Genomic DNA, 27,589 nt, shown 5'->3' on the forward strand with positions numbered 1-27,589 from the left:
GTGCAGTAGGCTAATTCATTTACAGATTCGAGAGCACTTGCGTTTCTTTGCGAAATATCCCTATATGCGATTACCTACAAAGTCCCTTCCTATTCCTACTACTACTAAGTCTTAAGCCTTTGAAGCTGAGACTAACAAGCGTAATTTACTTAATTAAGCGTTTAAATAGATGCATTTCGAAACTGGTAGCTATAAGCTAAAGGATGATATTATCAAAATAATTTATAGAGATGCTATCTTTAAGGAGAACAAAATGCTGTTTGCTTAGGCTCGGAGCAAAGCTCTTAACACCCGAACATTAAAGTCGGAAACTATTAGAAATTATCGTATAAGTTGATCCCTCTAGCCGCCTATTTATATCTTCTTTTTTTACTATTAAGCTATACGTTTGTATATTAGTATCTAGCTTCAGAACTCAATAATTTCGAAGCCTACTAATCTTTTATAAGAAGGGTTATGTTAGCAGGTAGATAGGGTAGTAGTGAATTAGTGTAGTATTCGATAGAGAGCTAAGAGGAGAGGGAGGAAGGCAGGCTAGTTGGCCTAACGCCAAGCGCTAAGCCCTGCCTAAGGCATCGAGACCCTAGCTTCACTCGAGCCTAGTTACATGCTAATTACGTGTAACCTCTTTGGTCCTAATACACGCTTCCCTTCTAAAGGCCGCGCCCTCGCGGCCGGTCTATATACTATTCTCAACCTCTGTCGCTACTAACTTAGTAGGTCTAGCAAGCTTCTTAGTCCGCGCTAAATTGAACACGCAATTACCGATTATGTAACTATATTAAACCTCACCTCTAATATAATACAATGTCTAACTCTAACTGCGCTATCCTTGTATACAATGAAGTGATATATAACTACGAGAATTGAGGACTATCGACTAATTATAACACGAGCGCACCTTCCCTACTATAATAGGTAGGTATACGGGGTATTATAGCACTGCCCCCGTTCTGCGTAATGTCGTACCGAGTTCTTTGCGTCTACTCTAACAGACCTAGAAATGTCCGCTCCGAGGGTTTATCCGTTCCGAGGGTTGTTCTTATTATTACGAGGGCTATTATCTACTATCGTAGTTTCGCTAGCCTAAATTGGTTAGGTTTGGTAGCCTTTAAGTGTTAACTAATTATATCTTTTCAAAAAACTTAGTTCTTCTAGTTTCTATAGGTAAAGGCTATTGTAAGTGTAGTAGTAGAGGTTCGCCTCGCTTAAAGGGTTAGATAGATCGAGGAGTAACCTATTGTCCGCAAGATCGACCCCGGCTAGCTTAGCTCTATAGTTTTGCCCTTAGTTAGTCTATTAGTCGCTTAATCTTTTTAGGCAGCTTAAAGTTTTGATTAAACCTTTAATAGGCTCAAAGCTTTAATTAAAGTTTTAATTAAAGGTGCCTCAAAGTTTAACGTAGGTAAGGTTGACAATAGTAGCGACTAGGTAATATTAATAATAGCGGCGCTAGTCGTCTTAGCGCCAACTTCACCTCGCTTCTAATCTTCTTCTTTAACTAACAGCACACTCCGTAATACCGTTACTAACATAGCCGCGCCGGCCGCGCCGTCTTCGCCGATTGCCTAGGCCTCGAGGCCTCGACAGAATAAGGGAACAAGAGGGGGACCTAAAGGGTACGTTAGTGAAGAGGTAGAGTCCTTGAAAGAGCAGGCAATTAGTTAACGCGTCGTAGCGCGCCTAGTATAGTCTTATTATCCTTTGTTGCTAACAATTGATTGCCTCTAATTAGTTAGCTAATAGCACCCCGGGGGTGGCATTGTTCCTAGGCGACATTATAGGCCCTTAGCCTTCTTCTTGTTCTTTATACTAGTCTAATACTTATCTAACAACTTAGTTATATCTTCAAAAGAACCTTTAGCTTCCTACGAGTCCTATTTAGGCGAATAGCCTTGCCACCTTAATAGGTACTCCTTCTTGCCTTATCTAGTCCGGTGCTTTAGGATACGTTCTACAGACTACAGTTCTTCACTATTAGCTAGTATGTCCTCGGATTTAGTAGGTGCTTTATCCCCTTCGCGTAGGTAGTACGGCTTAAGGAGGGATATATAGAAGGTGTTATAGATAGTGTAATAAGGTGGAAGCTATAACTAATAGGCCTAGGTGCCCCTAGGTTCTCGGATACGGAAAGGGCCAATGTACCTTAGTGCGAGTTTGGGCCTTATTTTGCTATTAGGCGAGGGGTGTTTGCGGATACGGAGGTTCTTCGTGCTAAGCATAACTAGGTCGCCTTGCTTGAAGGTTATTAGAAGGTAGTGTTTGTTATAGTAGGCCTTCTAATAGGCCTAGGCCTTTGCTAGTTTGTCAGCTATCTTAGCGTAAATTTCTCGCATCTTTTGAACCCTCTTAATAGCCGCTAGTGTTTTAGGTTGACCTTGACCCGCTTCCCTTTCCTTGCGCTCGGCCTCGAGCGACAAGGGGTCTTATAGTATAGCAGCGTTTTAGCCCATTATAGCGAAATAAGGTAACACCTTAGTAGATAAGTGGACACTGTTATTATACACGAATTCGGCTAGTTATAGGAGGTTGACCTAGTCGTTAGGGTTCTTATTAATGTAGCTACGTAGGTACTGCTATAGGGTAGCATTCTGTCTCTCTATTTGACCGTTAGTCTGTAGATAGAAGGCTGTTAATAGCCGATGCTTTAGTCTTAGCTATAGGCATATTTCGCTCTAATAGTACGATATAAATGTCGAGCCCCTATCGGAGACTATCCCCTTAGGGGTTCCCTAATAGGTATAGAAGATGTTAGTCTATAGCGCCTTAGCTAGGTTAATAGCCGTCTAATCCTTTCGGGCAGGAATGTAACGAGCGCCCTTAGTGAACCGGTCTACGATAACTAGGATAGCATTATATACATCCTTGCTTCCCCTACGCTTAGTAGGCGGAAGGCCTGTAATGAAATCCATTATAAGCTTAGCAAATGGCTTCTTTAGAACAGGGAGTAAAGACAACTCGCTAAATGGTAAGTGCTTTAGGGCTTTAACTCGTTAACATACGGCATACGTGTTTACGTAGTCCTTCATGTCCCGCTTACTATTTGGCTAGTAGTATGTGCGCGATAGTAGCTCGTGCGACCTCTCTATACTATAGTAACCGGCAAGCTCACTATTATAGTGTCGCTTAAGAAGCTCTTGTCGGATCGAATGTTTAGCGGGGACATAGTATCTGCCCTTGAACTTTAAATAACCTTTGTTATCGATCGACTAGTTATTACTCTTACTAGATCGAGTCTTTCGCCTACTTATAAGCTTGTCTATACGTTTAGTAGCAAAGGCGTCCCTCTGCTAAGCCCGTAATAGCTTATCTATAAACGATTGACTATCCCTATTTACAAGGTTATTTAACAGCACCCTCGCTATTGAACGAGGTACGCATTATATACATCTAATAGCACTAGCAGCCGGATCAACTGTATTAGTGCTATCGCTGTTACTGTATATTGCGATGTCGACTAGGGAGTTATTATAACTTCTCCTGTCTGTGTCCTTAGCCCTTGCCTTAATACGTACTGTTAATATAGTAAGAGCATTAACATACTTTAAGCCGTCGCGGAGTCCGGTAAGCCGCTCATCCTACGCTTGCTTATTAATAATACGGGCTATAGCAATCTTATGCTGCAGGGTTGGAAACAATAAATTAATAGATTGCTAAGTCCCGCTATCGTAATCAGGTCGCCTCGATAGGCTATTAGTAGGGTTGCTTACGCCTAGCCGATATAATATATTAAAATCAAACCTAGCGAGGTAGACGGCCTATCTAGCCTATCGACCTATGACTCTAGTGACCTTAGTGATGCTACGGAGGTTGTTATAGTCTGTATAGACCTGTATCGTATGTTAGGCCCTATCGAGGTAATGCCTCTAATGCTTGAAGGCCTCGATAATAGCTAAGAGCTCTTACTCGTAGGTCTCGTAGCGACGCTTAGCATCGATTATCTTCCTCGAGAAGAAGGCAATCGGGTGCTAGTAATTGTTATTAGCCTGTTGTAACATAATAGCTAATATAGCAAACTGTGAAGCGTTAGTCTCAATACGGATCTGTTTACTTAGTACGAAATGGTATAACAAGGGGACTTTAGTAAAGCGCTGCTTTAAACCGTTAAAAGCGGCTCGCGCCTTGTTAGTCTATCTAAACTCCCTAGTCGGGTTGGCCTTAGTTTTAGTAAGCTTAGTTAGGGGCATTATATGCCGTAAATAGCCCTTAATAAATCGGCGATAGAAGTTAGTAAAACCGAGGAACGACTACAGCTCCTTAATTAACGTAGGAACAGGCTATTTAGTAATAGTTTTAATCCGTTTAGGATTAGCCTTAATACCCTTAGTTAATACGAGGAAGCCGAGGAATAATACCTCTTTAGCAGCAAAGGTGCATTTAGAAGGCTTGCAATATAAGCTATAGGCCCTTAGGCGATCGAGTACCTTGCGGACTGTAGCCTAGTGTTCCGTAATGTTAGGAGAGTGTATATAAACTAGGATGTTATCTAGGTAAACTATACAGAGGTAATCTAATAGGCCTAATAGGGCCCGATTGATATAGGACTAGAATGTTACAGGGGCGTTTGCTAGCCCAAATAGCATAACTAGATACTCGAAATGGCTATAGCGGGTACGGAAGGCTGTTTTCCATTTATTACCCTTACGGATGCGGATGCGATAGTATGCATCCTTGATATCTAATATAGTATAGTAGTAGGCACTAGAAAGGCGATCGAGGGTCTTATTAATAAGAGGAAGTGGACAGCGATCTTTAATAGTAACAGCATTAAGCCTACGATAATCGATACAGAGGCGTAGGCTACTATCCTTCTTTAGTACGAACAGGATAGGGGCACTAGTAGGGCTGTTACTATACCGTATCCGGCTATTAGCTAGGTTTTCCTCTAGGTACTTACGTAATATAGCAAGCTCTCGTTTACTAAGGTTGTAGAGGGGTCTAAAAGGGACCTCTTTGCCCTCTATAATATCAATCTTATAATCCGTCTCTTTAAACATAGGCAATGTCGATGCTAAGTAGTGTTTAAACACATTAATGTAGGTCTCTCGAATAGGTTCTAGTATACGCTTAAGCTGTTTAGGATCTATGCTATTAGGGGGCACTAGTTCATCGTTATTACTACCGAGCAGGTCGGTAGTTAGATTAGCTAAGGTAGGAGTTAGGTTGCTAATAAACAGGACCCTAATATTATTAGGACACTCGCTAATATCGATGTGTTTAATGTCCTCTTTCCTAGCGATTCTAAATCGCTATTGTTGACTGCCTAAGTCTATAACTACAGTATAGTACTTGAGAACAGGGTTCCTAATAACAATGTCGGATAGGAGGCTATCTATATCTACCGCGTAGGCAGTAAAGTTTAGTAGGCGCTTATTGCCGAGGTCGTCTCTTAGGGCTATATAGACATAGTAGGCTCCGTAGGTCAAGTGCCGAGCGTTATTAAACTAAGTAAGGGTTGGCAGGTTAGTCCTAGGCAGCTATCGAAGGTCTAATTGCTTAGCTAGGCGATAGCTGATAAGGGCACTGACTGAATTTCCGGGATCTAGTGTAACCTTAGTCTTATAGTTAGTCCTATACGTGTCCGATACGAGATAGGTACGTATAATAGCTAGCACAATGTCGATAGTCTTACGCCGTACGAGGCTAACAGTTAGTACGGCGCTTACTCTTTTTTCGAAGGACCGATAGGGGTAGCATTAGCGGCTGAAAGGTGCTTACGGTGCTTAGCGGCAGTACGGTCGATTCGGGCCTAGTCCTTAGGTTTGTCGCATTAGCCTAGTAGATAGCTAGTGCTATTACAGTTGAAGCACTTCAATCCGGTCGGGAGATTGTTACTATAGCTGTTGTTACTACTATTGTTAGTTAAGCGATTAGTACTGTAGGGATACGAGCCCCTTCTACGGCCCCTATTACGGCCTCCTCTATATAGCCGCCGGCTACGGCTTCTTCTACGGTCGTTGTTACTATTCCCATTGTTAGCGTTGTTGTCTTAGTAGGAACCTTGATTTCCTCCGCGGCTACGGTTGCTACGGTTGCTAGTAGGTCGGATCCTTGATTCTAGTCGTTGCTAGAGCTAGATAGCTCGTTTAGTAGTTTCGACTTCGACTATGAATTGAATACGTGTAAGATTAGCTTGTTTAAATATACGGCGGCGGTCCAATTTAAGGACCAATTCCTATCTCAATTTAGGGCGTATTTCGGAGATCTAGATGGAATTAGTTTTAGTCGGGAGGTCGTCTTCGAGGGTCTTCAAATAGGCCTTAAATAAGCGAGCCGATTAATTAGTCTTTTGTTTAGCTCGGAGGTACTAGTCCTAAGCGTGTTATTGCCTTAGTATAGGGTTCCTAAGGGTGTCTAGTATAATGGTTTTGTAGGTTTGCTACTAAACAGCGGTCTAATCAGTAAGGGAGTTAAAGTGGTTATCCTAGGTACGCTTTAGGTCTCTATCAATGTATTGTATAGTATAGACGACTAGCGAATAGTCGTCTAGCAGGGCCCTTAGTACATTTCGTTAGTTAAGCTTACAGTTACGAATGTAGTCGTTGTATTGCTTTCGACTAGAGCTATCAAACACGGTACAGTCCTTGAGTTTAGTATCCTTCTTCTAGACTAGGACTGATAGTAAGGAAGGCCCTACTATCGGCTTAGTGTTAGTTGTTAGGGCCTCCTAAAGGCGGCGAATTTCGAGGAGGTTATCCTTCAGCTGTTGTTCTTAACGTAGGGCAGTAAGCCTGTTTTAGGTAGCTTCTTAGAGTCTCCCTACTAGTTAGGGCCTAAAGGCTAGTTAGCTATATCGACGGTTGACAATATTGTTAAGAATGTCGTCGATAGGCAATTCTAGATCATTACCTAGAATTATAGGTTCTTCTTTAATAGGCTCTCCGGCAGGCTCTTTAGTAGGAGGCACTTTAGCAGGCACTTTAGCGGGAACTATGCTACTAGCGTTGTTATTGCTAGCGCTACTAGCGGCAGCACGGTTGTTGTTGCTTCGTAATAAGCCGGCTATTATAGTAGGGGGTGACACTAATGATATATTATTAGCCCCTAAAATGCGGATGTAGCGGAATTAGTAGATATTGGTCTAGTACGATTGACTTAGTGTAGTAGGCCGTATAGAAGGCCTTGCTTAATAATTGGTACGGTTGTTTCGATAGAATGGTACGTGTAGGTCCCGTTCTTCGGGCGTAATATAGTTAGATTAGTCTTGTTTGTAGCTATACCGCTAAAAGCTTGAAATAAGGACTATCTAGCTGCTGCCCTTAAAGGGTAGATCGAATACTGTATAAGAAGGGTTATGTCAGCAGGTAGATAGGGTAGTAGTGAATCAGTGTAGTATTCGATAGAGAGCTAAGAGGAGAGGGAGGAAGGCAGGCTAGTTGGCCTAACGCCAAGCGCCAAGCCCTGCCTAAGGCATCGAGACCCTAGCTTCACTCGAGCCTAGTTACATACTAATTACGTATAACCTCTTTAGTCCTAACATCTTTAGTATAATCTCGAATCTTCTAGTTCTGAAACCTTCAACTTTTGCTTACTAAGGTACTCTTATTGGTATAGATATAGCTAATTCATATACAGAAATACGTCGAGAAGCTTATAGCCGAGGACCCCTCCCTTTTAGGCCTAGATATCGAAGAGACGCTAGATTTCTTCGACGCCCGCTTTAGCGAAGACGAGTTCTTCGTTATGTAAGTTGATTATAATGCTAATGTTTTATTTCCTATTTCTTTTAATATAATATGCTCTCTTCTAGCCTAATAAACGATGCTAATATAGATATATAGCTTTAAGTACATAAAAGGTCGGCTAGATGTCGACTAGTCCGGCCCTTAGGGGCAAGCCTTCTGCAAGTGTATGTTATTCAATATAGCATACTATACTGAGTCTTTGATTCTCGAAGCATTATTTATTATAAGCTTTATACCTGAATCGATACCTCCGAAGCTCCGTATCGAAGAATCGCTACTCGTACGATAGCTAATATACTAATTCTATATAGGGTAGTATCGCGCTCTATGCTTAGAGATAGCTGCGGCTACTCGAGCCGATAAGAAGCTTAGTAAGTCGCTCGGAATAGTAGGTAATCGCTATATATAGATAGAGCTAATAGTATATATAGGCGAGCAATGCGCTAACGCAAACAAAGCCCTCGTAGAGGTATACGACAGCTACCCGTAAGACCTTCTAGCATCTAGTATCTAGTAGCTAATTAATATATATAGCATTAATAAAGATTTCGATAGAGTAGTCCGCTCCGACTTCGCGGAGGTTATACCGAAGAAGACTAGTACTAGCGACAAGGGTCGCAAGGTATATATAGCTTTCTAATGCTGTATAGATATACTAACTATATAATAGAGAAAGAACCTCGCTAGCGCTAAGCGCGCTAAGAAGCGGCTAATAGCTCTTCCGCCTCTAAAGGCATAGGCCCTTTATTATTTTTATATTTCTATATCTCTATGTATTTTTTTAGATCTTAGCTAAGCGATGGCGCTAGTAGTGTTGCTGCTACTATTTTTTTTTTAGCTCTGCTCTGTATTTATTTTAGCTTATAATACCCAGATAATAAACAAGTATTAATACATACTAACTACTACTCCTTATAGATCGACAAATAGATCTATATACTCGACGCCGATATCGATATACTATTTAGCGCTTCCGGCGACTTCGTAAACAAGCAAGAATATACAGAAAGGACTCAAAATTACACGGTCGCGTAAACAAGACAAAGGAAGATCTACTATATTTACGCGTATTGTCTTTATTTACGAAGCAACCTTCGCTACGCGTGTTATGCTTAGCGCGTTAAAGCGCGTGTATGCCTTCCGCAGCAAACACCTATACCTACCTCTATCTACCAACCTCTAACTCTAAGCAAACTCATCCCTCGAGACACTATAGTCTAAACACTATAGTCTAAACACTACAGTCTAAAAACCACAGTCTAAAAACTATAGTCTAGCTATGCGTTTTACCTTCTTGCCGCTAGGCGTCTTAGGTATTTAGCTAAACCCTCCTTAAGCGACACTATAGCTAGCTGTAGCCGCAGCCGCAGCCGTAGTAATACTATCTATTCTAACCGGAACGAAGCGCCCTCGCGAATACGAAGAACAAGAACAAGAATAAGAGGAGGAGGAGGATAATAAGGGATACGAAGGCGCGGCTAAAGACTCGAGTAACCTTCTAGCCCTAGATAATATCGTTGTAACTACCGAGCCTAAAAATGATGAATTAGTATAGATGGAAGCCGTTAATCCTATAGCACGTATAACTACTAAGCTGCTTGATCTTTAGCTAGCTTCAACTTAAGCTATCGAAGATGCTAATTAGCTAAGCGTAGATAAAGTAATCGAGGCAGCTAGGTATTAAATCCAGGCTAATAAAGAGCCTATCTTTGTATAGGAAGCGACAGCTATACTAGGTTAAGAATATATTAAAGCTAATAAGGAACACGTACCTCCGACTTAATAGACTAGCCTTATGCTTCTACCTCCGACCCTAGCGAGCGACTAATCTTAGCTCCTTAATTAGAAAAGGGGCTGTCGTATCCGCGCTATTAACAACCTAGAGATGTCCTTTAGTCTCTAGCTCTAAGGTGTAGGCATCTTACGATCCGACTATGCCTCCTTATATAATATCTTTGCGACCCTAGTACTAAACAGTAAGCTATCCGATCTACCTAAGTCAATTGATACAATCAAATTGCACCTGAAGTCGGTTCTTCTACTACTACTAATACGCTACTAGGAAATCCCTCTATAGAAACAGAAGACATTGCTAACTGTACTAGGGTCTCAAGATTTTAAGACCTCCGAGCCGCTATACTTCTTCGACCTATAAGAGCTGTTTACTCGCCTACTTAGCTCTAACAATGCTATATATAGCGGACTAGCTAAGCTTATCGACCTACCGACTAAGCTATTTTAGTCCCGTACTTAGGCAAGCTCGATCCGTATAACTTCTAGTGTATTCGCGAGATATCTATCGTTAGGCGGCGTACTAGTTACCTACGCTACTAGACCTATACGTAGAGTCGCACTACAATACGAGCTTAAGAAGAAGACTCGTACGAGGAAGGTAGCTCGGACTAACGGTAACGAGGAGACTCTACTAATACTAGCACCTCTAGTTAACTAGCAGCAATTCATCGGCAACGCTAGTAGACCTGTTTTTCTATTAGACTTTGTCCGTTTCCTATGCTAGGATATTAGCTACAGTTGTCGATCGACTCAAGCCTACGCTAGCCGCGTTATAGCTATATAGGTCGATAATCGCGAGCCGATAAAGCGCAACCCGAAGGGAGATTATAAGGGCAGTAAGGGATTAATAGTAATCTAGATCGTGCCGCTTCTTAACTACGGCGCGTTGCCTATATATATACGACAGTCTCTTACTAATAATATTGTCGAATACGAGCTGTTCTAGGCAGAGAATCAACTCTATACTGTTCTAGAAGCTAATATATAGCCGTTCAACTTAGGTTTGGTTACTATATATTACCTATACGAAAGCAAGATCGACGCTACTCTGCTTCTACGCGACGATAGGTATAAGTTTGTTGTATAGCGTATTGTTACCCGTAATGGTTCTATCCGCCCGATTCATTAAACCTATCTAATCCGCGGTAAGCTAGAAATTATAGTATACGGTCGTTAGTAGCTCCTTAAGTTTGACTCGCATATAACCGGTTTAAAGGTTCTCTCCGCGCCTTTCTTACTATTCATCGATAGCTTTAGCCTATACCGCAATATATACCGGTTATTAATGGGCTAGTATATAATTATAGCTAGCCTCTCTATACAGGAGCGAAATCGGACCTCTAATGTTATTCTATTTACATTAGGTCTATACGGTAGCAATACGGAGGACGTAATTAGCGCTATTGCCCCGAGACTAAAGAGTCTTAATATCGGACAAGAGCTTGATTTATATATACCGGGCGGTAAGGCGTTAGTTTGCGTATTCGCATTAGCGTGTATTAGCGATATGCTATAATAGTAAGAAAACTCTAGTATGCTCGGCCCTAGAGCTAATGTCTCTTATCGCTTCTACTATATACACTTAGCAGATCGCGGCAACCTCGACGTAGATTGCCTACGCTTCTACTATAAGAACGAGCGAATCCGATAGTACATGTCTTCTATAGGTATAGCAGCTTCTATACGAGCGACCTTTAGCCGGTAATATAGTATGCTTAGTAAGACTCCCGCACTCTAGTAGCTATTTCTAGCCTTAGATATTATCCTGTTACGACCTTCGGATCCTACTTACTTAGAGTATAAGGGCATAACTAGTATATTCTATACTGTCCTTCTCGCAGAGATTCTTACTAATACGGCTTAACTCGAATACGGCAAAGCAATTTATAGGTTTCTAATGCCTCCTAGCTGAAACCGCCTCTAGTCTCTACTACACTATCTTGCGCAATACAGCCTCTCTAAGCACGCGCGTTAGTCTGTTACAGTCCCAATTTTGGGTCGTCTTTAGCTAAATGATAGCTATATTATGCAGTTATTCCGAGATGCCGTACGGGGTATATTATCCTAACAAGGTACTATGCTATACTAGGTTGCTAATAGTCTTGCTTAGGAGCTCTAGATACCAATAGACGACGTATTAGTAGCTGCAATTCTAGTTCGCTTCCTTATAGTATTAGCTCGTTCGAATGTCTACCTTATATCGAAAAAGACTACTACCTAGCAACGTATCGACTATATAACTAAAATAGTAGCAATGCGGCGCATCTTCTAGGAACTTATAGAATGCGCAGCTATTTCGAACATTAAGAATCTATACACTCGACAGCGTAGCCGTAGTTATAGCATCCCTCCTGTTGCTAGCACCTAGCTTAGCTAAACACCTATACCTATAGCTACAGCTACAGCTATAGCAGATTAACAACCGAAGGAGACTAAGGGCGCAGCTGAATACCGTAGCATAGCAAAGCGACTAAATGTCTACATCGGGCAGCACTACGTAGAGACAATTGCTAAATATGCTATAGCTAGCAATCTTAATGTACTAGCTAGCGAAGCTAAGCATAAGACTATAAAGTAGCAGATTTACCTTACTAACTAATATAGGCCTAAGAAGGACCTCCTCGAGCGGCAGGGTCTTAAAATGACTATGCGACTGCTGCTGCAAGGTGCGTATAAGCAGGAGCCTAACCTCTCGGCTTAAATAAGCGACCTCTTTAAGAATAACCTACAGCTCTTCGACAATGTCCTACCGCGGTCTAAGCGAGGCACTAATAGCGACGATTACTCGGTTCTCGATAGTACAGAGGTTATGCTTAGCGACGACAACTATCTAAATATAACAACTAGCGATCGCCTGCTATAGTATTACTACAAAGACTTCTTGCTGCTTCCTGTTTGCAATAATGCTATAAAGAAGCTATTCAAAGATGCACTTGTAGCCGTATACTAATACGACTATAACCGGACTAATTGCATACTAGACAATAGCGATGCTCTATACTAGTATAAGCGCTTTGCCTTCGATAATAAGCCTACCTAGCGCCGGACTGTCCTTCGCCGGGGAGACTTTGTTCGATATCGCGGCGGCATTAATATCGGCCGTATCGATTAGATCTTTACGCACTGTACGGCTCGTAGCATCTCGCTTTTCGTACTAATTACTGTCGCCTAGATAGACCGAAAGGATCTAATGCTGTAGCTTTTAGTATATAAGCTTACTGCTAAGCAGGTGACTATCGGTATTAACGGCATTAATAGCAGTAAGATTTGGATAGTGCTAGTAACTAGGCAGGGCCTTTAGATAGCAAAGGGCAAGGCTGCTATTAATATAAGAAGCAGTAACCGTACCCTCTTTGTCGATTGGGACCTACAATTCCTTTAAAGGTAGTTAGGTATATTCAGCTTCATCTTAATAGTAATAACTTAATGCTAAATAATAAACAGGCTAAGCCGACGCGCTAGATGTCTATCGAACATACGCTCCTTGTAGTATAGACTCTCTAGCAGAATACTACACTCTTAACTAACTAGAAACTAGGCTTTCTACGCGGTCCTTTATATAGTCCCTCTGCTCTTCTACTCGTAAGTCTGAAATCTATACTCTAATAACAATCGCTGACTTTTAGTATAGATTTGCTATTCTACTGCGACCGAGCTATACTATTCTACTACGACCGAAGCTATACTATTCTACTACGACCGAAGCTATTCTCCTACGACCGAGCTACGTACTAACAATACCTTTTAACGCTTTCTATAGCTAGAAGGACAGGTAGATAGCCGGATAGCTAGCAGTCGGCAAGGTAGGCAAGGGAATAGGATATACTAAGTAGCCTATATAGAAAACTGCAATCGTATAAACTAAAGCACCCGTATAAATCTCTATACTAAATAGGCCTGTCTCTCGCATATACTATTATACTGTATAAACTGCTGAACAGTAGGACTCGCTCCTACTGCATAGATTGCTGAACTGTAGGACCCACTTCTACTGTAGGACCTAATTAACAGTAGCCTTAGCAAATAGTACTTAGGTTACAATAGCATCTTACTGTAAACAGCACCGCTTTAGAAAACTGGAGAAATGCTGTTATCTGAGCCTACAGTTGAGATTATTATATCGCATATCTACAGCATATCTACGGTCTAGACTGAGCATATGCCCCGCTAAGGTATGCCCGTGGATACACAATAAAGGGAGTTGCCTCCTTTGACGTAGTTGCCATCGAAACTTCACACAAACAACCGCATTTACGTGAGCAAACGCATGCTCACGATTCAAGACATGATCAATCGCCGCGATGGCCATGTCTACGATGCTCTACAATGAAGACCCTGGATTGAGGGAGTTGGAGAGGTCCCCGAAAGTCTCCGAGGTGAGGAATCGGAATCGCATGCGGCATCGTCGCCGCTGCCAATTGGCTGAAACGAGATTCGGCAAAAACGCGGCCGACTCGTTTCTGCTTGGAGCTCCTGTTGACAACACAGTAGATCCGTTCTATCCTCCATTCTCAAACCACCGAGCCCGACTCGCCGTCGCATACAGACAATCGTCATCAACAATCCTCTTGGATCCGTCGATTGAACCCTTTCTCATCCACATCCGACAACATGAGCTTCCTCGAGGGAAAAGTCGAAGACAAGGTCGACCGCGCAGTCGCGCCTCTGCTTCCAATCCCAGCTTTCGGCGACCTCAGCAAGGCTGCCAACGACGTATGCGATTCGACCAAGCTCGAAAGCGAGGCACAGTGATGGACGTGAACTCTGCTAATTGGAAACGCAGCTCATCAACAAGGACTTCTACCACACCAGCCAGGGTTCGTGTGGCTTGGGAGAGCTTGCGCGATACCCACAAAAAACTTCAATACTGACTGCAAGTCTATAGCGACCCTCGATGTCAAGCTGAAGGCTCCAAACGGCACCAACGTCACTGTCAAGGGCAAGCAGGGCTTCGACGGCGTGACCAGCGGATCCGTAAGTGCCATACATTGACGCGCAAAGCATGAAAGCTCCTAACGAAGGGATTAGATCGAGGGAAAGCACTCTCTTAAGCCACAGGGTAGGCGAGACCCATCTCTTTCAAAGACTTCAACTACACAGAACTCAAAGCCCAAAAAGTCGTCTCAGAAAGCCAAAGCAGGCAAGGAGAAAGAGCAGCGCAAAGGTTTTGTTGAGGGTATAGCATTTGTGACAAAACTACCTGCACCTTTGCGCACAAGGCTCATACTCTACGCTGTTGGCTTTCCAGACGGCAGGGGTGAAACGGCAGAATTGGGGCTGACATTTCGACAACAAGGCGTGACCATTACCCAGGCATGGACTACCGCGTCTCTCCTCGACAGCAAGGTCGAGCTCCAAGATGTTGTCGCTCCAGGCGTCAAGGTCGACGTTCAGAACCTCTGGAACCCGGCCAAGGAGGGCTCTGCCAACCAGAAGGTTAACCTTGCCTTCAAGAACCCCAATGTTCACTCGCGTGCTTTCATCAACTATGCCACCGCCAAGGGCAACATCGATGCGACCGTCGACATCACCGCAGGCCACGAGGGCTTCCTCGTCGGTGGTGAGGCTGGCTACGATGTTCAGAAGGCTGCTGTTACCCGATATTCCCTCGGCGTCGGCTACCAGACTCCAACTTACGTTGCCAGCATTGTTGGCACCCAGAACCTGACACTCATCGCAGCTTCTTACTACCAGAAGGTCAACTCTGCCGTGGAGGTCGGTGCTCAGGCTGGATACGATGTCCAGAGCCAGAAGGCTAGCGGTCTTGAGCTCGCCAGCAAGTACAAGCTCGACCCAATCTCGTTCGCCAAGGTAAGCACCGAAGGATGGGTCGCAAGCGAGCAGCACTAACGCTTGCAACAGGCCAAGATCAACGACCGCGGTATTGCTGCTCTTGCCTACAGCACCAAGCTCAACCCAGGCACCACTCTCGGCCTCGGCCTCTCGCTCGACACCAACAAGCTCAACGAGGCTGGCCACAAGATTGGCACCTCGCTCACCTTTGAGGGTTAAATGTACCACATATCCGGAGGGCTGTTTGAAATATGCGATGAGGTAGCGGAATAGAAGATTGAGGTCACACTTCACTCTGTTGTTGCTCGCGATGTGCGACGGCGCCTAGCTTTCGCCATACCCAGCTGGGCGAATCGTACTTTGTATAAAAGCCTTCTGTTGCGCCAGACATTTGTCACATGTGCTTCTCTTTTGCGGTCGCTGTCCCACGAGGCTCGCAATGGAGCAATATCGGTCGCTTGTTCTTTATCGAGCAATCTATGTGGTCGCCTAAATTCTGCATGTGGTGGTCAGGTGTGATCGTGCGGGTCGATCGCAAATGCCTCTGCGTACTTGGCGAGATACCAGGCTTGAAGCACCAGATCGACGCTTGTTCGTTTTTTGCACCTGTAGCCTCTTGGTTAATTCACCGAGGACTGTATCCTCCCTTGATCTCCGGCTCCGGTCTAATCTGTTATAGAATCGCGATTCGCAAGACCTTCGTGCTTTCTCCAGATGACCGGGTTGCAGGCCTGGGCAAGCCGCTTGCATCGAGATGCCTGTCCAACAACGACCACTCTTCAATACGACAATATAGCATTCAGCACTTATTGGGGCCCACGGGTGTCGGATCGGGCCTCCAGAGATGTTCAGTCTGACTCGCATGAGCAGTTCAAAATGCTGCGAGCCATGTCTTGCCCGTCCGGAGTTAAATCGCTGATCGACACGGACCTCCTCCTCCTCCTCCGTCTAATGACAACCGACCGCATGGCGTATGCCGTACTCCGATGACTTTCTGCGCCTGTACCAAGACGGTCGCACGGAAGTAAGCCCTCTTTCGTTTCGCTTCGCTGCGCTGCGCTGCGCTGCAAGCGAGACTACCAATCCCATAATTAAGCCGGCGTCATTGTCATTGGCACGTTAACATGGCGGGCATTTCTTGTCTTTGGTTGTTTCTCAATCATCCATTTTGAACCCTTCCTCATCTCCCACATTTGACGATGCGTCTCTTTGCTAGCATTGCTCTGGTCAGCGGCGTCTCGGCAGTGTCACCACTTGTCGACCTCGATTATTCCACATACGAGGGTACGGCACTGTGCAATGGAATCACTCAATGGCTTGGAGTGAGGTTTGCTGCACCTCCGATCGCAGATTTGAGGTTCAAAGCACCGCGAGATCCTGTTGTGACGAATGCGACCCAAGAAGCGAAAGAGTTTGGGAAATTATGCATGTCTACCGGAACCAGTCCGCCAGATGACAGTTATGATGAGGATTGTTTATTCCTGAATGTGTTTGCGCCTTCGAATGCGACCAAGGATTCTAAGCTGCCCGTGTGAGGCGATCAACCTAACTTCAGAGAAAGCAGAAGATGCTGATATCGTACAGTTACTTTTTCATCCAAGGTGGAGGATTCAACAGTCTGAGCAATGCCAACTACAATGGATCCGGGATTGTTACTGCAGGCAACTTCGACATCATTGTCGTCAGCATAAACTACCGAGTTGGTCTTTATGGCTTTCTAGCAGGTGAAGAAATCATGAAGAACGGTGGCACGACGAACAATGGTCTCAGAGATCAGCGCAAGGCCCTCGAGTGGACTCAGAAGTATATCAGTCAATTTGGAGGAGATCCTAAGCACGTCGTCATGGGCGGTGATTCAGCTGGTGCTCAAGCTGTGACGCTCCAGGTCACTGCTTTCGGAGGTAGAGACGATGGATTGTTTCAAGCCACTGCAGCAGAGTCTCAATCTTTCTCTGCTCTTCGCACGGTCAATGAAAGCCAATTCGCATACAACAATCTGGTCATCAGAACTGGCTGTACGAGTGAAAATGACACTCTTGCATGCCTCCGCAACCTCACAACCGCCCAGATCCAAGCTGTGAACATCATCACTCCATTCCCAGGCGCCCAGCAAAACCCGGCATACCTATACGGACCAGTCCTCGACTACGACTTCGTCAGCGACTATACCCTGCGAGCCTACAAACAAGGCAAATTCGTCAAAGTCCCAGCAATCTACGGCGACGACACAGACGAAGGTCCCGCTTTCGCTCCCCGAAACACATCCTCCTACGCCGAAGGCAACATATTCCTTCAAAACAACTTCCCAGCCTTCACCTTGGCCCAGCTAGGCCAAATCCCAAAATTTTACCCAGTCGAAGGCACCCCAACATTTCCTAACTCCGGCCGCTTCTGGCGTCAAATCGGCAACGCATACGGTGAACTCCGCTACACCTGTCCAGGAATCTACGTCAGCCAACAAGTCGCCGATCACGGCGCAAAATCTTGGAATTATCGTTGGAATGTCATTGATCCGAAAGATGCTGCCGAAGGACTTGGTGTCAGGCATACCGTTGAGATTCAGGCGATTTGGGGAACGGAGAATACTCAGGGTCAGGCTCCAGATTCGTATAAGCCGGGAGGAGTCAATGCTGCTATCGTGCCTGTGATGCAAGGCTACTGGACGAGTTTTATTCGGAGTTTTGATCCGAATATGCATCGCAAGGCTGGGACGCCGAGGTGGGAGCAGTGGGGAGAACAGCGGAGGCTGATGTTTCAGACGAATTATACGATGATGGAGAGTGTGCCGCAGAAGCAGAAGGAGAGATGTGGGTATTTGAGTAGTATTGGGGTTCATTTGATGCAGTAGACGGGAATTCGTAGAACATCTGACAGAATTGTCATGAGATATATGAGAATTGCTGTGGGCTTGACGAGAATAGGAGTCCACTGACAAAGTATTCTAGGACAACTTCAGGTACCAAGGCGTTGAATTCGCCCGTTTTCATCACCATTCTCCTTTTGTCTTCCTCATCAATCGGCTTTGGCGCACCTGAAGCGATCGATCATGGAGGGTTCTGGGTCCCAACTGCGATGCCAAAAATTAGCGGAAGAGCAGTATCTTCGTTCCGCAAGACTTACGGCAAGCCTACCACTTCGCCAGGTTGAGGAGAGGCCTCATTTGTATGACATGCCATGCATGTCGAGGTTCGGAACAACTTGGGTCTTCCAGCCCCCTGTGAGCAAAAATTTCATCTGCGCCGTCAGGACAATCGAAACCTTTTGCCATTTCGATGCTGCTGCACAATGTCCGGACACTGGATATTCAAAGCCCATATGAGGTTCAACAAGGTCTGGCCGTTATCATCACTCCGACAGACCGAATCAAAATCGTCATATGTAGTCAAAAGTAGCACGTCAAATATCCTGCGGCAGGGGTCCATCTGAGGATTTTCCAGGGCGAGGAATTTTACGATACGGAAGGAATGAGCTTGAGGCCTTGCTGCAAGTGAGCTCACTGCATCGATGTCATTGCGCCTTCTCCTATCAATTCGGTAGCCCGCTCCTTCACTCAAGCAAACGCCTCAGCCCATCCCCGAACCAGCACATTACCCGCCTCCTTCCTTGTTGGCCCATCACTTCCCAAAATTCTTCTCAATTTTCTTAGGAACATCTTCAAATGCCACCCCGATCTTGTTCAACGTACAGCCCGGCCCTTGAGGACCCGGATCATTCAAACCCTCCACCTTCCTGACTTTCTCAGCCAGAACCTCCAGCACGGTACCACCGACATTTTCCGGATGAGTGATTAGATCCAGCATGACCTCGGTGACCTGATGTTTTGTGACCCACTTGTCTTTCTCATCGTCAACCCAATCGAGACGATCTTTGGGCCAGAGAGGTGTTTCGACGATGCCTTGATGTCATGAGCGCCAAAGAGCTGTCAAGCAAGAATGAGGGAGAGATGCTTACCCGGAGCCACAGCATTAACACGAATCCCCTTCATCGGTTCAAGTAGAGCCAAACTGCGCGTGAACGCAGCAATAGCATGCTTGCTCGCACAATACAACGGAACAGGAAAAACCGTCATTTGTGCAGCAATACTCGCAATCAAACAAACAGCTCCCCTCTCCAACTTCTGTCGCAGAAAATAATCAATCGCAAGCTGCGTCGCCCGAACCGGATGCGCAAGATTAATATCAAAAACCTTGTAACTCGACGTCTCATTCGTGTCTTTCCCCGCATTGAACTCCCAGAAATTCGTCCAATCCTATTGATATAATCTCATCGTCAGCAACTGTAGCTAGCACTCACTCACTCCCTCCCTCCCTCCCCTTCTCCTCTCCATACTCACCGGCTCAAAAACCCCCGCCCCAGGAACAACAATATCCAACCTCTTGAACTGCCTCATGGCCAAATCAAAAGCCGCCTGCAACTGCTTCCAATCCGTAACATCACTTTTCAAAAACACCACTCTCTGCTCCTTCCATTCCGAAACCAACTTCTCCGCCTCAGGCGTCAATTGCAGATCTGCGATCACGACATTGCCGCCACGATGTAAAATCTTCTTCGTCAAGTCGAGACAAATTCCAGAGCCTCCTCCGGTGATTAATGCAGTCTTGCCTTCGACGCTGAGGAATGCCATAGTTGTGTTGTTGTGCTGTGCTGACTGGCGGTGGACTGACGGGTTTCTTTGTACTGCCAAAGGATCGACTCCGCACAGCCGAACAAAAGCTCGCACTCGCACGACAGTAAGAGTAAGGTGCTGAATTAGAAAGTGAGCCGTCAAGTCGAGACCAATAGCATCTGTTATTAAACGCCAAAGATTCCTGGCCTAGGAATGAGTGGTGTGCGGTCAGCGTGGGGAAAGCTGCTTATATGGAGTTAAATTTAACTATGCTGTCTGTACCTTGGGAAGTAACGAAGAGGGGCCCAGGTATCCAATGCTTTGTCCGATTCTGACATCGCTACTCGCAAAGAACTCGAGTAGAACTGTGCGACTCGTGTCAGCAGACTTCGAATTTTCGGAAGGAAATGGACGACACGTCCTGTAGAAGAGCAATTTCATCACATCATTCTCTACGGATAGAAAGAAGAAGGGTTTCCTTTCTAGTCATCAGAAACCGTCCTCAATTGATCGGCTCAACAATCTGGAAACGCTTCGCTTAGACATTAACAAGGCTCCGCCCATCATACTTGTGTATTTGTGCCCGCTTTCCAGACTATCCCAATAAGCCAACCGATACCGCTTTCCATCCTGAGAAGAAGACATACGAGAGATTCTGACCCAGGCCGCGTGTTCGATCCAGTGTTGTTCAAGTAAGGAAAATACGAGAATGTTTGTTATCCGTTCTAGGGAGTGTGGGTGGAACTGTAAATGGAAACATGCTTGGTGTGCTGATGATATGGCTCACGTCCGTGACGAAGCCGTTCCATGAGCGTGTGTGTGATACCCGGGTCCGTGATTGTGGCTGCTAAAGCGTGAGCCGAAGCTGGAGTGCTTGCCGCTGCGATTTCTGAGTGATGCGACGTCGTGCCGACCTACATGATTGTTAGTCATGATCTCTCGCTTAGCTTTAATCGCACGCTTACCATCGCAGCATGCCCTGACATTCTCCAGCCTGTCAGCATCTCGCTCTTGTTGCTCGATGACAGCTCGAAGATCTTCTGCGCTGTCGGCGATAATGCTGGCATCATAAATCCCTGCTGGATCCGCAGGATCATCTCGCCGAACGCTGGCGCTAGAATGGGCACGCTGACTGCTGCCTGGCCTGAAGCGACTAGTTAGTGAACTCATTCGAGCGCCCATGCTGCCGGACGAGACGCGAGATTCTTTGGGAGTTGTTCCGGCCAGCCTTTTGCTTTGATGGTTGAGCGACGGCATTTGCAGAGACATGGCTGGGACGGCGTTTCTTGACGTCTGGCGAAGAGTGGCGTCATTTCGTGGAAGGCTGTTAGTCCTCGTTGTCCGGCTGTTGTAGCTGCTCAAGCTAGTCCGGCGACTGTGGCGGCTGTGGCGGCTTTGGCTGCGTCCAGTGGCAGTGCCAGCCATCCTGCTGAAGCTTTGCCTCACTGTCTTGCCGAACCCAGGGTTGAACTCATCAAGCTCATCTTGCGACATCGTGTCCTCTTCTTCAGCTTTTTCTCGCTCCGTTCTCAGAAGCAGGTAGGAGAGTGCATTGAACCATGTCTCATGTCTTTGACCAGTAGGGGCGGTGAAGACGATCTCGCGGCCAGGAGTGACGACCACAAGAGACTTCCTATGTAGACCAGGAGGATATGCATTGTCGTCCGAAACGACGCGGACAGCTTCAATTGCGACACTCTTGGCCTTCAACATCGACTTGCCAGCCGTGCTTGGGTCCTGCTCACTCCAGTACAACGTTCTAGTGTAAGGATGGACCCAGAAGAATCGTCTGTGTCGCGTTGTGGATGTTTCACTCCTGCCGGCCTTGCGCGTGTATTTCCAGAGGTACTCACCAATCATGGTCTGTGTGATAGCCTGGATCATTCGCGGATCTGTTGATGGCGTCACATCTGCTGGGTACATGATCTGACCTCTCGTTATGTTGAAGCGTTCGTCCAGCTCGGACGCAAAGGAAGACATCGACGTTCTATGCGATATCCTATCTGACTGACTGGCGATAGCACTGCGGCTGTCTTTTCGTCGAGGAGGGCGAGGCGTTGTGGAATCACGCGAATGGATTGCTCGCTCAACGTATGGTCGTCCTCCAGGCGTGTTTGGACGCGGTCTGTATGCTGACGCAGGCATCGTTGGGGGACCCATAGTACCCGCCGAAAATGCTGTAAGTGGCACAGCCGGGTTCTGTTGAGCTGCAGCGATCTTGACATTGTGATCTGGAGGAAGTGGAGGCGCGCTGGCGGCGTCTTCACGACGGAGACTACCCGCACTCGCTGGCCGCTTGGCTTTCTTCAAGGTCGGTGACTCGTAGATGAAAGGTCGAATCTCAGGGTTGATCTTGTCTTTCTTCGAAGGCGTGGATAGGGCAGCTGCAGCGGCTGCACCGACTACTGTACCAGCAACGGCACTCTTGAATGGCGAGCTTCCAGCATCCTTGAGTGAAGGAACGACAGCCTTGTCCTTGATCATTGTATCAATGTCCTGACCGGAAACAATAGTCTGTGAGCCCTCGTCGGCCATCGCGCTCTTCGAAGTCACGTTCGGTGAGACATCGCCAAGTGGCTGTCTTGTGTGTATCGCTAGGCCGGCTGGAGAATTATCTTTCGACACATCTCTGTAGACTTGAATCTCATCATCGCTTGCGCCTGCGAAGACTTGTGAGTCTTCCGCGGTACCATCTGACTGACTTGCGAATCGCACGTTGCGTTTGAATCCTGGTGTCTCGATTGCCTCGTCTGAATCGTCTCCGCTGAGCGGGAGATCTTGTCTCCTAGAGCTCCTTTGGGGTAGCATAGGTGTCACTGGCTCTGGTAGCACAGGTGTCAGCTCTTGAGAGAGCACGTCTGAAAAGGCCAGCTGGACAGGTATTGCTGGAGGCGGCGCAGCAGGCATTGGTGGCACATCAGAAGTGACTTCAGTAGAACGCTGTGCGCCATTGACGACTGGCATTCGACTGGTATTAGGTGGTAGTGGCCACATCTCAGGCTCAGTCTCCTCCGAGATGACTGGAGAGGGATCCGTGGAGACAAGAGGAAGATCTTCGACCACAAGTGTCTCCGGCCCAGCATCGGCATCCGTTTTCATGCTGACCGTGACGGGAAGACCGCGTGCATCCGTACTGGTGCTGATCGTCCGCGCAGGTTGTTTGACATCATTACCAGACGTGGTTGTCGAGATGACGCGAGCATCGGTGCCAGTGCTGATGGTGACTGGTATTCCGCGAGCATCGGTGCCAACACTGATCATTTGTTTCGTCTCGGGAATCGGGGCCTGGACTGGCTCAGGTGCACTCGCGACGTCTTTCAAATACGGCTGATCGGCTTCTACCTCGCAGCCATCGCTCTCAGCTGCTTCTTGTTTGTGACCTGCAATTCGACTCAGACCGAAGCCGGCCAATGCTCCTCCAGCAATCTCAGCAGCATGATCCATCAGAGATTGCTTCTCGATCGCAGGCTCTGGTTGCCACGGCTCGGTCATGACACCAGCATCGACCATTACTGGCTTGCTCGCAGTAGCTTCACGGGCAAGCATTGCCGAGTCCGCCTGGTTCTCAAAGTCACGGGCTTGCAAAGCACTCTTTGGGCTGCTGACAGGAGTAGGAATGACCGGATCGACACCCACTTTCTCGTCGTCGTCCATCATGGTAGGACTACGAGGCTCAACGCTGCCTTGTCGCTGCGTGAGTGGCGTCTCTTCGAGGTCGCTGTCCAGGTGCCTGCCGGAAACTGGAGTGCCTTCCATGCTGCCATCTTCGAGTGCATCGAGCTCGTCACCCAGACTCTGCATACCAGCTGGCTGCGGTGTGCCAGTGCTTGAGCTCGGGCTGGCAATGCTAGCTCGAGGAGAATCTGCCATAATGTCGCTGACACGGCCCGATCTCCGTCCACCACGGCCAAGGCGCAGCTTGTACTTCTGCTGTACAATGCTGTGGACTGGGGTCTTGACAATGTCACCGTCATCATCACCAGATGTTGAAGCAGTCGACATGTACGATGAGCGATTACCAGCCTTGTTCTGATAGCTGCTGACTCGTCGCAATTTGCGAGCAGAAGTGGCCTCGGTCTCGGTGGCTTCTCCTTCGGTGTTATTTCCAAGGTCCTCAGCTCCTGTAGCAAAAGCCTCGCTCTCGGTGTTACCTCCTCGCTCAGTCGCGGTTTCAAAGCCAGCATCAGTCTCGTTGGCGGTTTCAAAAGCATCCGTGGTGTTACGATCAGATCTGCCATACGCCTGATTGTATGCTGTTGCAGCTGCAACACCAGCCACGCCAGCACCGGCAATCATTGCACCGATTTTAGGCTTGCTGGGCGTGGCTTCAGCTTCCTGATCCTCCCAGTCTGGCTCGTCGATGATCTCAGTGGTGCTGCTGCGGGCTGCGCCAAGCCTGCTGTTCGAAGGACGCTTGAATTTGATGCCTTCAGGCTCGCTTCGTCTCTTCTTTGCCACGTTCGCAGCTACACCTTGGCTCTCACGACGCGATTCGAGCTCGTCACGCGCGTCTTGCAACATGCGCTTGAGTTCGATCTTCTCAGTCTTCTCCCTATGGATGTTGTTCTTGAGGTTCTGAATCATTCTATGTGCATGATTCAAGCTTGACTTCAAAGTCTCGGACTCGAGCATACCATGGCGCGCTGGTGTGCCTTTGACCGGCGAGGGCGGAGCACTGTGCTCTGGGCTGGCATCGTCGGAGCCGACGCCCTCTTCAGCAGAAACGAAGTCGGTATCGGAGAGCTGGGCATGCTGGTTGAAGCGGAACGATACGGCTTTTGCCAACTCCGTGTTTTGAGAAGCCAGCTCCTCGACCTTCTTCTGCAGCCTGAGCTTCTCGGCATCCCAAGTCGCAGCGTCACGACGCAAACCATGCAAATCGGCCTCTTGAACCTTCTTTGCCATGCCGTTGTCCTCGATTAGCCGCTCGTGCGTGAGCTTCAGCTCATCCAACTCGCGCTCTTTCGCCGCCTTCTCCGACTGCAAGGACTTTAGATTCTGGGCCAGCCTAGTCTCTCTGTCCATTGTCTGCTTCAAATTCGCCTCGATCTCCTGCAAGCGCGTCTCCAGGTTCCAATTCTCATCCTTGTACTTCTGTTCGCTCATATCGTAGTGCCTGAGCTTTTGCTTCAATACAGCATTATCAGACTCCAGTTCAGCTTTCGCAGCGGTGGCGTCCTTCAAGGCGTCGTCCTTCTCTGCCAGGGCAGCTTGATAGTGCCTGACCTCAGCGAGAAGCTGGGTACTGATCTCCGCGGCGAATTCGATGTCGTGAACTCTGTTGCTTGGCTGGTTCCGCTGTCTCCGCGACGGTGCCGAAATCTTGGTTGGAGATTCTCGCCCTGATCCTGAAATGACCCCAGGTTGCGAGGCCTCGGTCTCGCTGGCGACCCTCGACTTGGGAAGAAATGCGCGAGCCGAGTCGCGACCGACTTCATTATACTCACGCTCGAGTTCGGAAAGTCTGCTCTGAAGCTCTGGCGGGATCTCACTGTCTTGCTGCAGCTGCTCTACTTCCTTCAATTTGGCCTCCAGCTCTCTGCGCTGCTTCGTCAAGGTAGTTCCCAATTGACCGGCATCACGCAATCGACGATCTGTGTCCTTGAGGTGTGCTTCCAGTGCGCGTTTTGCAGAAGTCGGGGAATTGGTAGAGTACAGCGAGAAGTGGTCGGTATCGAATGCGGCATATCGCAATGCTGGCGCCGGCTGGGCTTGTAGTGAGCCCGTGAAGGGGTCGAATGAGCCATTGGCGCTCACCGCTCCTGGCGGACTCGCGGCCGAGGCCATATTGCCGTCGTCTTGGAAGAGGGAGTGGTTTGTTGTGATGGAAAGGAAATATTAATGAGTAAAAGGGTTCAGCATGCGCGCGGACTGCGGCTCTGCGGAATGAATGTATGTCTCGTTTCAGAGCAGACGGAGAAGCCGGTCAGATGAACGTCGACCAGGTTTCTTGTGCGGGCGCAGGCGTAGGCGTAGGAACCCGCAGGAAGCCAGCGATGCAAGAAGAGAAAGCGAAGGGTCCGTTGCCCGTTGCCGGGTGTTTGCAGAGGAGGTGTCACTCTGTACACGCGCGACTGGGGGAGGAGCGATGGAGCAAGAAGAGGCCCTGAGATCGCGAACCAGGTGTTTCTCGGCAGAGTGTTGTTTACAGCACGATGCTGCGGGGCGCTCTCGGGACACGACGCAGGCCAAGGGGCAGCGCAACCAGACATTCCAGTTGCGTCGGCAAGTCGGTACCGCCAAGCTCGCCGGCTCGAGGGGTGAAGTGGAGGGAAAATCAATGAATGGGACCAAAATACACCAAACAACAGACGAGAGGAGCAGCGCGAAGGAAAGGCCAAAGAAGGCGAAACAGGACGCGTGAATACAAGACGGAAGGTTTACTGTGCAAAACTCTATCTGTGCTCGGATGCCCACATCCCTGCTCATTCACATGAACCGCCATTGCGAGTGTGCATGGTGTCTCGTTGGTCTTGCGTGTTGGCGCGTTTGTGTGTTTGTTTTCGAAGCTGCAGACTCGCAGTATCGCCTTCATCACAGCAGCTCTGTTCCCCTGCATTGAAAGCGCGACTGCTTGACTTTCGCCGGCGCCGGCGCACGTGGTGAAAGGATTCCCCAGGCAGTGCAGTCGCAGAAGAAACCTTGAAGTGGCGTCCGACAGAACTCTCAACTCACATTATTTGCTTCGACTTGACATAGTATCCTCCGAAATGACTGATATCGCAGCGCCCGTGTTCAAGAAGCGTGCAAAGAACACCAATCTTCGCAAACGACCTGCCACGCCTCCGCCAGAAGACTCAAATTCCGACTCAGACTACACGGACGATGAGCAGGGTGTCCGAATTAAACGGCGCAAGAAGGAAGGCGTGCAAGTAGGAGGCAACGGACCAAAGCGAGCGCTAGATACCAGCAAGTCGACCGCTTTTGAAGCCGATCGCACAACGAATATCACGGCAAACGAGGACGCGACAAAAGCTTCAAACTGGTACACAGATGCTGCGCTTGCTGCCAAAGATGCTGGAAGCAAGACCACAAAGGAGGAGACAGTGGTTCAAGAAGCACCGGACGGAACATATCAGGGTACCGCGAAATACTCAAGTTTCATTCAAAAGCATCCAGATGCACGCCAGGTGGGGCCAGTGAGAGCGCCTACAAACATCAGAACAATCACCGTCACCGATTTTGCGCCTGATGTGTGCAAAGACTACAAGCAGACAGGCTTCTGTGGTTTCGGAGACAGCTGCAAGTTCTTACACGCTCGAGAAGACTATGCGCAAGGATGGCAGCTGGACAAGGAATGGGAAAAGGCAGGCAAAAAGGACAAGCTGGGCCAGAAAAAGAATGACGACGACGGCCTTGACGACGAGGAGAAGATGCTGAAGGAGATCCCCTTCAAGTGCATCATCTGCAAGGGGGATTACAAGAACCCGGTCGTGACCAAGTGCGGACACTACTTCTGTGAAAAGTGTGCCATGCAAAGATACATGAAGGATAAGAAGAAGACTTGTGCCAATTGTGGTGCCGACACGAATGGAAGCTTTGGCATCGCAAAGAAGCTGAAAGACTTGCTGCAGCGGAAGAAGAAGCGTGAAGAGGAAAGGGCAGAGAAAGAGGCCGAGCAGCATGGCGAGTAAGCAGGTTACCCACATCTCTAGAATCCAACTACCAGGGCAATTTGGCAGTAGGTGTCCGCACGATCACTTCGTGCGAC

The 27,589-nt window shown here is 47.4% G+C and overlaps 5 protein-coding genes across 5 annotated transcripts; 3 read left to right on the forward strand and 2 right to left on the reverse strand.

Annotated features, from left to right (window-relative positions):
• Positions 1-13,722: 13,722 nt before the first annotated feature.
• Positions 13,723-15,657, forward strand: MYCFIDRAFT_214674 (uncharacterized protein). Its single transcript, XM_007926695.1, has 7 exons — positions 13,723-13,855; positions 13,971-14,192; positions 14,263-14,296; positions 14,365-14,453; positions 14,508-14,538; positions 14,776-15,290; positions 15,342-15,657. The coding sequence occupies exons 1-7, from the start codon at positions 13,781-13,783 to the stop codon at positions 15,489-15,491; spliced, it is 1,116 nt and encodes a 371-aa protein (XP_007924886.1). The 5' UTR covers positions 13,723-13,780; the 3' UTR covers positions 15,492-15,657.
• Positions 15,658-16,464: 807 nt separating this feature from the next.
• On the forward strand, positions 16,465-18,210 carry MYCFIDRAFT_163104 (uncharacterized protein). Its single transcript, XM_007926696.1, has 2 exons — positions 16,465-16,803; positions 16,857-18,210. The coding sequence occupies exons 1-2, from the start codon at positions 16,472-16,474 to the stop codon at positions 18,118-18,120; spliced, it is 1,596 nt and encodes a 531-aa protein (XP_007924887.1). The 5' UTR covers positions 16,465-16,471; the 3' UTR covers positions 18,121-18,210.
• Positions 18,211-18,764: 554 nt separating this feature from the next.
• Positions 18,765-19,896, reverse strand: MYCFIDRAFT_152523 (uncharacterized protein; the record flags this gene model as incomplete). Its single annotated transcript, XM_007926697.1, has 3 exons — positions 18,765-19,167; positions 19,224-19,521; positions 19,606-19,896. 3 exons carry the CDS (start codon positions 19,894-19,896, stop codon positions 18,887-18,889), a joined length of 870 nt encoding a protein of 289 aa, XP_007924888.1. The 3' UTR covers positions 18,765-18,886.
• A 765-nt stretch (positions 19,897-20,661) lies between these two features.
• On the reverse strand, positions 20,662-25,665 carry MYCFIDRAFT_187345 (uncharacterized protein; the record flags this gene model as incomplete). Its single annotated transcript, XM_007926698.1, has 2 exons — positions 20,662-20,792; positions 20,844-25,665. 2 exons carry the CDS (start codon positions 25,663-25,665, stop codon positions 20,662-20,664), a joined length of 4,953 nt encoding a protein of 1,650 aa, XP_007924889.1.
• A 900-nt stretch (positions 25,666-26,565) lies between these two features.
• On the forward strand, positions 26,566-27,512 carry MYCFIDRAFT_152526 (uncharacterized protein; the record flags this gene model as incomplete). Its single annotated transcript, XM_007926699.1, has 1 exon — positions 26,566-27,512. Exon 1 carries the CDS (start codon positions 26,589-26,591, stop codon positions 27,510-27,512), a length of 924 nt encoding a protein of 307 aa, XP_007924890.1. The 5' UTR covers positions 26,566-26,588.
• Positions 27,513-27,589: the final 77 nt, after the last annotated feature.

This window comes from Pseudocercospora fijiensis (genome assembly GCF_000340215.1).
Source record: "Pseudocercospora fijiensis CIRAD86 unplaced genomic scaffold MYCFIscaffold_3, whole genome shotgun sequence".
Classification (NCBI taxonomy): Eukaryota; Fungi; Ascomycota; class Dothideomycetes; order Mycosphaerellales; family Mycosphaerellaceae; genus Pseudocercospora; species Pseudocercospora fijiensis.

Bases quoted from the DNA above. Each gene is read 5' to 3' on its own strand.
- MYCFIDRAFT_163104 (XM_007926696.1), top strand. From the start codon at position 16,472: ATGCGTCTCTTTGCTAGCATTGCTCTGGTCAGCGGCGTCTCGGCAGTG. The intron at 16,804-16,856 runs GTGAGGCGATCA...GATATCGTACAG, and splicing joins AAGGATTCTAAGCTGCCCGT to TTACTTTTTCATCCAAGGTG.
- MYCFIDRAFT_214674 (XM_007926695.1), top strand. From the start codon at position 13,781: ATGGCCATGTCTACGATGCTCTACAATGAAGACCCTGGATTGAGGGAG. The intron at 14,539-14,775 runs GTAGGCGAGACC...TTCGACAACAAG, and splicing joins GCACTCTCTTAAGCCACAGG to GCGTGACCATTACCCAGGCA. The intron at 15,291-15,341 runs GTAAGCACCGAA...CGCTTGCAACAG, and splicing joins ACCCAATCTCGTTCGCCAAG to GCCAAGATCAACGACCGCGG.